The sequence below is a fragment of the Gavialis gangeticus genome, unplaced genomic scaffold, assembly GCF_001723915.1.
Source record: "Gavialis gangeticus isolate Ggan-Ray unplaced genomic scaffold, GavGan_comp1, whole genome shotgun sequence".
Taxonomy (NCBI): domain Eukaryota; kingdom Metazoa; phylum Chordata; order Crocodylia; family Gavialidae; genus Gavialis; species Gavialis gangeticus.
The window spans coordinates 9342687-9355098 of record NW_017729001.1 but is presented as its reverse complement, the minus strand read 5'-3'; the positions used below and the strand labels follow the sequence as shown (position 1 = coordinate 9355098).

Below are 12412 nucleotides of genomic sequence, written 5' to 3'. Positions count from 1 at the left end.
AAAAAAAAAAACAACCCTTTTCCACGTGCTCCTGTTATGGCTGTGCAGGTGTATGTGCTCACTTATGTGCACATGAATGTGCACACATGTGCACTGTCAACTCAGTAGTCTCTATTGAACAAATAAATAGTAATAGAATACCATTTCTTCAGCCAAGTTGACTGGAGGGAGGAAATGATGATCAACTTGGGGGATGGAGTGAGAGACAGAGAGAGAAAGAAGTTACATCTTTGCCTGGCACCTTGCTGGTTTTTGCCCCCGGTTGGCCACCCCATACTTGACCTTGTCTCCAACATCAGAAGCCATAATTCTTAGTCTCTAGGGGATATATTTGTTCATTGAGCTACCTAAACAACCAGGCTATCCTAGGATGATGGAGAAACTCTTGGGCCCCTCTCTCAAACAACAGGGGGCGCTCAAACAGATATATGAATTGTGTTGTTCCTTTGGTTCCCTGAGCTACTCTGGCCAGGGAAGTTGGTGACCCCACATCACTCTCGATCCTATGGCAGAGCCCTGTGGAGATGAGACTAGATCTACCTGGCTCACTAGGGTGCTGATTTGCCAGAGCTGCTCTGCTGAACTGACCAATGTACTATAGAGTTAAAGGGGTTACTAGTTTGGACAGAAAAGTGACTCTCCTGGGAACTTTTATTTACTTCTGTGTTGTCCATGGAGTATATTTCTGAGGCAAAGCCTAGTTGGGGCTGTAGGGGGAGAATAGCTGCAGTGGTAAAATATGAATATCCAGATGTCATTTGGGAGGAGGCTCTAACAATGATCATACCCATTGGTTACACCCACTTGATATTTTACACACATCAAACCTCTCTTCTTGGGCTAAGGATGGGATTTCTTTTCATTTATATGCTTCCTACCTTCTATTTCCATTGTGTGGAATAATGGATACACCTGCCCTTCATTAGCAATGGGATGGAATAGCAGGGAGCAATACACAATAGCAGTTTATAAGAAAAGGTGGTATTGTTTCACCTTTGTCCTGATATAAAGAAAAAGACAAAAAAACACTTCCCTGTAAAAGTATCTCCTCAGGTTTGCCAAAGTAGTCCCATACTTGGGTAACTGTGATCTTCTAGAGCAGTGGTCTCCAAAGTGGGGTGCACACAACCCAGGGGGTGTGCAAAACTATCCATTGGGGTGCGGGAAGAAAATATTAGAACTTCTATTTCTATTTATATAAATATACATATATTGGGGGTGCGTGCTCAAAATTTTTTTACTGATGGGGTGAGCGATCAAAAAAGTTTGGAGACCACTGTTCTAGAGACTGACATTTCATTTCATTACACCTAGAGTACTTTGGGGAGGGAGTGAGTTAATTTATGACAGTGACTTTTTGATTCAGTAACACAAAGGTGGCCAACCTGTGGCATGGGTACCTTCTGTGTGTTGCATGTGGCAGACTGGGGAGACTGGAGGCAGCACAGGGTATATAGCAGGGGTGGACACTTATTGTAGGCAGAGGGCCACTTAGGGAGTCTTAGCTGTTGCATGCCAGGTCAGCATTTCCCCGCCTGCAACAGCTCACCAAAACACCCTGAGTGGCCTCTGCATGTGTCTGGGTAGCTGGGATGGGGCCATGGGGCAGGGAGCAGCTTCCAGAAGCAGGACAGGCAGGCAGGGCCAGGGCCGGAGCTGGGATTGGGATCATGGGGCAGTGACAGCGTGGGGCTGGGGCCCAGGGTAGAGCCATGATCCCCACAGACCCTGTGATTGGCACTGGTTCTGCTGGCAGGGATGTGCAGGGAGCAAATCACAACACTGCCCTGGACCAGAGAGCAGCCAGGACCCACATGGGCAGGGCACACGGGTAGGTGGATGCGATGGGGCCACAGGCAGGCAGGGAGCTGCATCTGGGAACAGGAGGGGCTGGGGATCACAGGGCGATGACAGTGCAGGGCCAGGGCTCAGGACAGAGCTACAATCCACTCCCCGCATGCCCTCTCCTGAAGAACTGGTGCCTGTTGCAGCGAAGTGCAGGCAGCAGATTGCAGCTCTGCCCTGGGCCCCAGCCCTGTGCTGTCACCACCTTGTGATCCTGATCCTTGACCCTGTTGTCCCGCCCCCCCCGATTCTGGTCCCCGCGCCCCATCCCAGCCCTCTGCCCACACAGATCCCTGCCTGTCTCCATAGAGAACCTACCCGCTCTGTCTGACACCCCCAGCGGTGGGTGTGGGGCAGATGGTCTGGGCTGCTGGGGCTGGTAGTGGCAGCCAGAAGGAGCCACTACTGGGGCTATCAAGAAACAGAATCTGGCTGCCGTACTGCCCCAGCCTTGCTGCATACCAGGTGACAGCGGGACTGGCCACACTCACCTGGGTTGCCCCTCGCACCTGGGCCAGATGGGGCCAAGCCACCCACTGCAGCCTGGACAAAATGCCTTGGAAGGCTGAATCCAGCCTGTGAGCCATATTTTGCCCATCCCTGGCATATAGGGTAGGGAGCAGAAAACAGAGCAGCAGATTGGGTAGAAAGCAGGTCAGGCAGGGGAAGGGAGTTGGAATAGCACTTGGCGGGCAGGGGAGGGGCTTAATTTGTAGTAGGCTTACCTGAACAGGTTGGCCTCCACTTGAATAACACATGTGATCCCTTTTAGGAAATATATGGTACTACAGTTGTAATCACTACTATTTTGGAGGAGAAGGGATTAATCACATTCCTTGACAGCAGACTATGTTAGGGCAGGTGTAAAGGAGGAAGGGTCATTATTGCTGGAGAGGGGGAGCCAAGGATAAGTTTGAACTGTACAGCATCTGTGGAAATGTTGGTTCAGAAAAAACACTTCTGTGGTCTTCTAGTTCCCTTAATTTTCATGTTACACCATACCTTTAATAGTGAGGTCCTCTCTGCCAGGATGCTAAAGTTCCCATGGCACTTCCTCCTGCCCTCTTAACTGCCCATCAGTGTATTTCTCTGAGTGCTGCCCAACAGTCCCAGCAAGATTGTTCATTAGAGAGAGTAATGTTGAGTAAGCTGTAACATCCAATAGGATTGTGAAGGGCTGTGGACCACATTTATGCTATGCAAGTTGCAGTAATCTTCCTGAATTAAAGACTCTATGAAAATAAGTATTACTCTGCCTGCGAGATTCACTGAACAGTGCCTGCCATAAAGATGGGCAGCACTAGCTCAACTTAGAGGAGGGTCAGTTTCACACTGTTTAATAGCCATCCTTGCTGGCTGAAGTCAGGAATGCAGTATCTGTAATCTCTGAGCCCTTCCTGGCTGAAAGTGGTCATCACTGCAGCACACACCTACGTCACAGTCTAGAGTTTCTGAAAGGACATGGTGACTTGAAGTACACTCTACTTCCAAACATGAGTTAGACGTGGTTTGGGTTAGTTCCCCTGCTCATGAACCCCATGCTAAGTTTTGTGGTTTACAGTCACACTTTGTAAATGATTTGAAATATTTTTTCTACCTTCTTGTGGTGTGAACACACCACACACTCAGTGAGGGAAGTGGAATGACTTTAAAGGTGAAACCGAGAAACAGGCTACCCAAAAAACACACAAGCTGTGAAAACATGTTGTTGTTTTTTTCTCTGATGGCTTTCAGTGATACAAAGGTGTTACTTGTAACAATAGTAAGTACCAATATTCAAGCAAGTGTGATGAAGTCAGTGCTCCTCTGAAGGGGGATTTTAGTCATCTCCTGAAGCAGGGGCATTTGAGCGTGGTCATGGTCTGAGCCATGATTTAACAGCATGGGTCTCCTAAACAATCTTCTTTCTCATTGGTCATCATGCAGACCATTTCCCCATGTATTGTCCCTCTGGTAATGATAGTCCCACTTACACAGAGCAGTAACATTGAGAAAGGTTTGTGCATACTTGCTGTTCTCATGCAGTTTAGTAGCCAGTGTCCTATACCCAGCCCCTTCTCCATAGATTGTGAAGCATGTGCTTTGCAGTCCTTTAGTGGTCCTCATGCTACCATTGGAGAAGCTCTGTTCTGGAGCATGAAAAGCCAGTGGAGGTTGCCTGGACAGAATACAGGATAGTGCTGCTTGCTGATAAATAATGCCAGGCAGCAGGGGAGTGTCTGTCAAATCCATATATGTAGAGATTGGACAGGCTTGGGTATTAACCATATATAAATTGTGTTTTAGACTTGACCCTTTTCTCGGATAACTTCATGAGCCTCCCTTGGTATTCACTCACTCTCCACAGCTTTTTGAGCATTGCTGCCGAAGAAGTGAGAAGGTGACCTGAGCGTTGTTGATTCCATTGCATTGTGTTTGGAATCAAGATGCTAATGAAGTAATTGTGTCACTCTGGGACTTCAGATTCGTGAAGGCAGTATTTGCAGGTGTGGTCACTAAAACAGTATCAGGCCAGTCAGCCCCTAAACTGTGGTATATTTGAATTGACACTGTCTCCCGGCTCTGCAAATCCTTGGCATTCTGTCCACATAGCTGCTCTTTCTCTTGACAGAATCGCCAAGCCAATAATAAGTCCGAGCCCTGAGCCAAAAAATATTCAGTTTGTTCCATCTTCTTTCACTGTCATCTCACAACCCTTTCTCTCATTGTGAGAGGCTGCCAGTGTTTTTCCAAGTCTTGGCAGCTAATTTGAAGTTTCTGGAAAAGGGTGTAGTAGGTCCTGTTTGCTTGTTAACTGCTGTAGTTGTAAGAGGTGGCCATGGCCCTCTGCGCAAAAAGGAACTGGTGTCTGGTCTGAGCAGGTTGGAGGGAGGAACCCAAGGAACAAGAAGCAGGAAATGTCACATCTTGGTGAAAGGTTGTGTATTTTATGCAGATGTTTAGTTCTGTAGATGTCCTGACAGATGCTCTCTGTTTCTTTCAGCATAGAGCTTCAAAATCTTCTAGTATGTTATGGTCTAAAGAGTCCTGAGATTTTTTTTTGACAAGGGTCATTTGGGAAGTAATTTTGCAGTGAATTCAGTCATCTGCCCTATGTCATGATGATAATCTTTGGGATTGTGTTTAGGTACTTTAGTGCCTTCATCCAAGGACATCAGACCGGTTCAGAATTTCATTGCAAATATCAGTCACTAAAACTCCCTCCAACTTCTCTGCAGTAATCCTTGACGCTTTTCCGTCATCATGGGTTCCATCATGAGGCCATGACATCTCATCAGAGTGCATGTCGGCACTAGCCCTCTAATATCAGTCTGTCCATATTCAATGCTTAACCCTCGTTTCATTCAATTTCATCCACTTGCTACTGCAAATTAACCAGGAAGTAGACATTTCCTTCAAATTTGGAGGAGGACAGCTTCATTCATCTGTCTGAATTAGAGATTACAGTGATTGGCTAATTCTGTAGCATTGATGTGCTGAATAGTCGCTTAATTCCACAAGAGGTCCATGGAGCCTACTGTTCTGTGTCTGTCCAGTGATCCGGGATGCAGATGTTCTTTTTGTTTTCCCTTTGGCTTCTTAGTGTCTCCTTGTCTTCTGCTGTGGCTGGAAGCATGTCAAGAGAAGAGTTATCCTCGGTAAATTCTGTCATAATGTTAGTATTTTTATTATCTAATGGTGTCTAATATCTCCACACTTAACATGGGATCTTTTAAAAATTTATTAAATGTCTTAGTCCATTTCCCAAAGACAAGCAAGACAAACCTAGGTAGATAGAGAATAATGAAGAAGCAAGGTTAAAAAATAAACAAAAATGAATATTGAGTATAAAGAAAATGAGTATTCATTGTCATTTTAATTAGAAACTAAAGTAAGCAGAACAAAACAAAGGAAGGGAAATAGCAAAGGTGTGGAAGGGCACAGAGGGAAATGAGGTAGAAGAATTAGGAAGGGAAGAAAATGGGGGAAGAAGAATCAGAGAGGCAAGTAGGACAATGTAGAGAATAAAAGAAAATGGTCCCGTGTCCGCAAAGCTCCATGCTCCTCTCCCGTAATAACTTTCTCTGTCACAATGTTGACCAAAAAACTGGAGTGAGATGACTGAAAGGATTGTTATATCCACTTACCTCAGCACTCTTACTGGGAAGACTGTGCTTTGACTATATGAAATTCAGGTTTTACCTTGCAGGTTAGTGCACAGTGCATCGACAACGGCCATAGGACTTCAAGAAAGATTAAATCTAAGAGGTTCCAATGCTGCTTCATTATTCTCGTTATTAATATAACTCCATACCTCTACATTATGCTGTATGACTTGCTCAACAACGTAAGATTTTGGACTCAAACAGCTGAGGCTTTGGAGGTTCTACAACATAGTACTTTGCACAGAACAACAGGGAGGTTCTGCTGTTGACTGTTTTTGCCTTGCATGGGATTTGTGTACTTCAGAGTGACTTTTCAGAAATTAGATGAAACTATTATTACTTTTGAAATTGATACATCATTTCTCAGACACCTTATGATGGGATATGAAATATGTTGGAAGATTTGTAACAATTTCCAGAGCATCTAATTCAAACCAACTATGAAAAGGATCTTGTTTTAAATTGAATCCTAAAAATGTAGATGGAAGAACAAGAATGGATGGAAAATGACCCAGCGGGGAGCTAAAGAAGAAAGATGGTGAAGTTTTTTAAAGTTTAAAAAAAAATATATGTTAAGGAGATAATCTGATCTGGAACATAATGTAAATGTGAACCAAGTTGCACATCTCTATGGGATAAGCCAAAGAACAAAGAGCCTTGAATACAAATATGAAGTTAAAATGAAGCCCTCGTATTGCTGGTTATGTAACTGAATCATGATATGATTTGGGAGTCTCCATGTAAGGAAAAGAACTAAACCAAGCCAAAGCTGTGTAGTGAAGAAAATGAGGGTCAGCAGGCATGTGCTGATGAGATCGACTACACTGAAAGTCAGTGCTCTCTCCTGTACTCTTGAGAGATGCATCATCCTTCCCACCTCAGAAGCCACTTCAGTGAATGGACTTCTTTTTAAATAACTAGGACAGCATCAGAACAGAGGCCAGTATAAACAGAAGAAATGAAAGCTCAATTAATATTCAGTAACTTTGCAGCTGGAGAGTTCATTGCAACAATTTGGGTTGGAATTTGGAGAATCCCATCTTTTCACTCACTTCCTGTACTGCAGCAATTGTGGTGTTTGGGTTGGCAGCTTTCCAAATGGGATTCTCCATGATCTTCTGTATTGTTCTCTTGCTCCTTCCTTCCCTTTCAAAAGCTTTGCACTAGTCTAGCTCATCTGCATGAGTGACTGACACATGAGTGACTCTGCTGTTGGGGACATCCAAGAAGAATTGTGTCAGTGAAAGTGCTGCTTCTTTCAGCTCCAGCTCCCCTCATCCCTGAGGAACCAGTCAAGATATTGTGAAGTACCTGGTGACCTATGAAAATGTAACATGTGAAGTTACTGTGTTGTTGTGCAAATTGTGCGTTTGTTGCTAAACTTGACTGAGAGTTGCAAGTTCTTACCAGTAAATACCAGCCATGCCCAATACTTCTTGCTCTGATACTTGTTTAGGCATAGGCAGAGATGGTGTTAATGTGTGTTGTCACTTTCCTTCCTCCACCATTCTTACAATCTTGTGTGGGACTGATACTTAACCGGTTTCATCATCAGTCTTTGAAGGCTGTCACGTGTATTTGAAGGCTGGAGCTTGTCACATCACCATTCATTTTTGTTCCCTGCTCTTCTGGAGGAATATTACCAGTCAGAATGATACCCTGAAATCCTTTACAAATGGCAGATACCTTCTCTGTTGCAGTTTCTCTTGGATGGGATATATATCTGTAACAGGTTGGCTTTAACAGCTACAAATTCTTCTGAGTAATGAAGTCTGATGCAGTTGGTCTGGCTGAATGCATTCATTGGAATTAAATGTGCTTAATTTATTTTCTAAGGTAGTGGTGGTAGCCCAGTTTCTGCAACCTTGTCCATTATTCTTTTTCTGTAGTCAGTCTGGGCCTGTGGCTGTACTTTTATTGGGGATGTATAATGATGTGTCAGTAGCTGTCCTCAGTCTGCTACTGACCTTTCACAAGTCTTTCTGCTGTTCCATCCAGACCTGCTCTTCCTATGCCAGGAGGAAAAAAAAGTACCTTCCAGCTCTGGTAAACAGTCTAGGATGAATTCGAGCATACAACTGCCAGGGTTTCAGTCTGTACCAGATATGCTGTTCCCAATGACCTCTCAGTTGTCTTGTCTAATTCGTACACTTACATTGACTGAGATGGTTCCTAAATGATTGCTGCCTCTTGTCATCTAGTTGTCTTAGAATGCTGGGTTTGCCTCTGCTTGCTGTTTAATAACAGGAGATAATGGTATATTTCTGTTAGAATCTGTGCCATCAAGCAAGGTGTGCCACCAAAGTGCACACCATCCAGTCTTACTTGGTTTTGAATGTTGTCTTAATGCATCCTAATAGTAGTGCTAGTGCTGTGGATTACACTTCTTTTCCTGTTTGTAGTATGGCGGACACTTGAACAGGGTGGGTAGGATCTACTCTATGGCAGGAAAAGCTGTCACTGGGCATGGGAAGAAATGTGACTTCAGGATTCCTTAATCCCCCTCAAAGGTCTGAGCACCACTTTGTGCTCCAAGATGTGGATTTGAAGCCTGTACCTAGGGCTCCAGCCTCTGATCCTGTGCATCCTGCAAGCTACGGGTCTAACATTGGACTTTAGAGAGCATTCTGTAAATTAAGTTATGTTTTTGGTAGGAAACCTGTGATCACTGTTACCAAGATGAAGATGACTTTGGTCTTTAACAGTGCTCTCCTTTAATTGGCATTTTCTCCTTAGGAATCCAGGCATAACTGAACTCTTATTTCTCCTTGTGCATACAATTAGAGCATGGAAATCAATGCAAAAACTGTGACTTTGTTTCAGCTGAACAGTGTTTATAATCTGCTTAGACCTTATGATCCTCATTAATACTGATCAGTTACAGAATGGTGCCTTCTTAGCCAGAAGCATTTGGGTCCAGCAGTAGGACTGTTCCTTAAGCAGCATGGTGTACCTAGTAGCTCTGCTAATAAAGCAGTTCTCACTCCCACATGTGTTGGTCTCAGGAACCTGAGAACAGAGAGGTTTCCCTCTGTGGATTGTCAATGGAACAATAGTAGGAACGGGGCCTTGGCGTTCCCTGGAAGCAGAAGATAACTTTGACAACAAAGTTTAACTTTGTTCATGAGCAATCCGGAAAGACAAATGTAAGGCTATTGCAGTCACTACTAGGGAGAAAAAGCAGGGGGGGATCCTACTGGTAATATGAAGAAGATGATATGAAGATGGCCAGATGCAGAGTTTCCACCATGCATCCCGTGAGAGTTGGGAACATGATGACCAGCAGTCTTCAGTACAAACCATCGGTGCAGGGGGTGGTTTAATAAGGAAAACAGATTACCTGGATGATCCTAGTATTTCTTATAGTACATTAGGGTTTGGGGAGGGAGTGGGTGTGGGTACACAGTGGGAATACAGTGTCAGTCTGCCATCTTACAAGCTTTGTGAGGAAATCTGGAATGAGAAATAAGCCTCCCAAAAGGGGTTAAAATGGGGCCAAAGCAAGTAAGTTGGGGTTGTGGATTCCCTTCCCATATGGTCACCATTTTATAAGCCTTGCTCCCAGGAATGTTGTTATTAATCGAGAAGTGTCTCATCTCTATGAAGGTTGGGACATTCCTTGCTGCAGATGCATTTAAAATCCTTAATGAAGTGGGGGAAAAAAATCTTGGCTGCACCCTATTGGAAAAAAACTCATGGCCCAGATTATTCCTCAAAGTTGCACAGTCTGTGACTTTAAAGAACAGCTCTTGCTGTAAAAACTGGGAACAGTGTTCCCTAGGAGCTGGCTGGTGATAGCACAGTCAAGCAATGAGTCTGCTCTGCAGGTGAGTAACTGCAGAAGAAGCCTGTTTAATGACTGATTCCCTTTCAATCCCATCAGGTTACAAGACAGATCCATGAGCATGAGCAGGAGAACGAGTTGCGGGAACAGATGTCAGGATATAAGCGGATGCGGCGCCAGCACCAGAAGCAGCTGATCGCCCTGGAAAACAAGTTGAAGGCCGAGATGGACGAGCACCGCCTCAAGCTGCAGAAGGAGGTGGAGACACATGCCAACAACTCGTCCATCGAGCTGGAGAAGCTGGCCAAGAAGCAAGTGGCTGTGATGGAGAAGGAGGTAAGTTATATGACTGAAGAGAGCAGTGCAACAGATCTTCAGGAAAAGGCTGTCTGACCATAGTTTTAGATGGGCATTCTGGAACCTATGCAGAGTCATTCTCTGGGAGCTAGCTTGACTAATTTTATTTATTTATTTGGCAAAACAAGATAGAATGTCTCAGTGTAGTTCCTGATATAGGGATGCCCCAGTTGACACTGACTGACAGTATTGCTGGGCTGAAAGGAGGTTTTCTAGCCCGTAATTGAGATGTGAAAATCGGGAAGGGCAGAGAAATTTGTGGTGCCTTAATCTGTCCTCTTCCCAGTGTGAAATGCTATCAAAAAATCCTTATGTACACAAAATGTGATGGGTAAGCCAAGAAAATGAACTTTTCCCATCCAGTTGTGGTTTTTGTGGAAGAGACAGGAAACACGAAGAAACTCTTAAATGCATGTAGGTGTTAAATTTTTACAGTACACTTTCATGCAGTTGAATGCTGATGGGCTAGGACCTTGTTCTGCCACAGAGTGGGAGAAGGACAGACAGAATACACAAGTGGGAGATTTGATTTATGATGGATTTTGTTCTTACTCCCTCACTCCCTAACCACCCTCCCCCTCTTCCAGGCAAAGGCAGCTGCAGCAGATGAGAAGAAATTCCAGCAACAGATTTTGGCTCAGCAGAAGAAAGACCTGGCAAACTTTTTAGAAAGTCAGAAGAAGCAGTACAAGCTTTGCAAGGAAAAGATTAAAGAGGCAAGAACCACCATATTCCTAGAGCCAAAAGAATGTGGCACAAGCATGGGTCAGGCTTTGTTTTTGATAAACTTGGGTGATCCCATGGGTTTAGTGGACACAGCCAGATGGTGATGCAAATTGAACTCCCAGCTCCCATATAGATGGAGAGTGAGATCAAGACCCGAGTGCACCAAGCATCATTATGAAGTGACATATTAATGTTCTTGATATCAGTGGGCTTCAGGAGGGTGTATTGCCATAAAACTGGGCCTGTAATAGGGTGATAGAGGAATTGTGAGTTCCTGCAGAATTCCTCTGCACTCTCTCCCTCCCCTGAAAAGCACCTGATTGGTCACAAGTCTCTGTTTAAGCTGTTTATGAGAGATCGGTCAACTGGTATCCAAGTGTCCCGCAACTGCTTAGCAAATTCAAAGTAATGACCTGCCTACATTAACCCAACCCCAAAATTGCATGTGTAGGACACCCACCCCCTCAGAACAAAGGCTTCAGTTGACTTGAAATAAATGGGGAGAAAAGGGATAGCCAGAGAGAACAGAAGAAAAGCCCCTTTATGGCCTCAATTCAGTGAAGTGCTTGAGCATGTGCTTATGGCCCACTGGAATAAATGAAATGTGTGTATGTGATGATTAAATGTTCTGTGTTCAAGGTCAGGAGCCAAGGATTTTTGTTCATTCTCCTCCTTGGAAGGAAGACTAGACTCTAGGACATAAATCCCTTCCAGTTCTGTGTCCCTCTGATCCTAAGAAGACAGATGTTTACTCATTTGTTGTGTATGTGCAGGAGATGAATGAGGACCACAGCACACCGAAGAAAGAGAAGCAGGAGAGGATATCCAAACACAAAGAGAACCTGCAGCACACACAGGCTGAAGAGGAGGCACATCTTCTCAGCCAGCAGAGACTATACTACGACAAAAACTGCCGATTCTTCAAGAGGAAAACAATGATTAAGAGGCATGAGATGGAGCAGCAGAACATTCGGGAGGTGCGTCACTCTTAAACATTAAAGGTGCACCAATACATTGGTCCAATACTGGATCGGTACCGATAGAAAGAACATTTATTATATCGGAAATCAGCAATATCAGGCTGATAATTTGGCCAATAAATGGCCTGTGCATGAGCGCCACCGCAGTGCCATACAGGTGGTGAGGAGCACAGCCTGGCAGCATGGAGAGCTGCCTCCAGCTGGTAAGTCTGGTGTGGTGGAAGGGGAAGGAAGGGGCATCGGGAGGCAGATCAAGGCCCCCATGGGGAGGGATTCATGGGGCTAGGGCAAGCGCTGCCCAGCTGTGGCAGGCATGGAGCCATGGCTTGTCTGGGGGGCACACAGGGGGTGGGGCTTCCACCACTGCGCACCACTCTGCTGGACCAGCAGCTCCCAGACACTTGTCCAGCAGTTGCCTGCTCTTGTGGCGGCTCCCACCACTGTTCCTGCCGCTCGTCTTGGGGGGGCATGTGCCCTTGGATCTGTGCAGGGCGGAGTGCGCTGGGGACAGGGCTGCTCTAAGCTCTTCCTGGCAGGGTGGGGCTGAGCTGGGAAGGGGGCTACGGGGTGGGGTT

The 12412-nt window shown here is 45.1% G+C and overlaps 1 protein-coding gene across 2 annotated transcripts in view; it reads left to right on the top strand.

Moving 5' to 3' along the window:
* TAOK3 (TAO kinase 3) overlaps positions 1-12412 on the top strand; it is a 155755-nt gene that overhangs the window by 121949 nt on the left and 21394 nt on the right. For both annotated transcript variants that reach the window (XM_019506764.1, XM_019506765.1), the window contains 3 exons: positions 9874-10110; positions 10719-10847; positions 11631-11834. In XM_019506764.1, coding sequence (XP_019362309.1) covers positions 9874-10110; positions 10719-10847; positions 11631-11834 — 570 coding nt within the window. The remainder of the gene's footprint in view (positions 1-9873; positions 10111-10718; positions 10848-11630; positions 11835-12412) is intronic.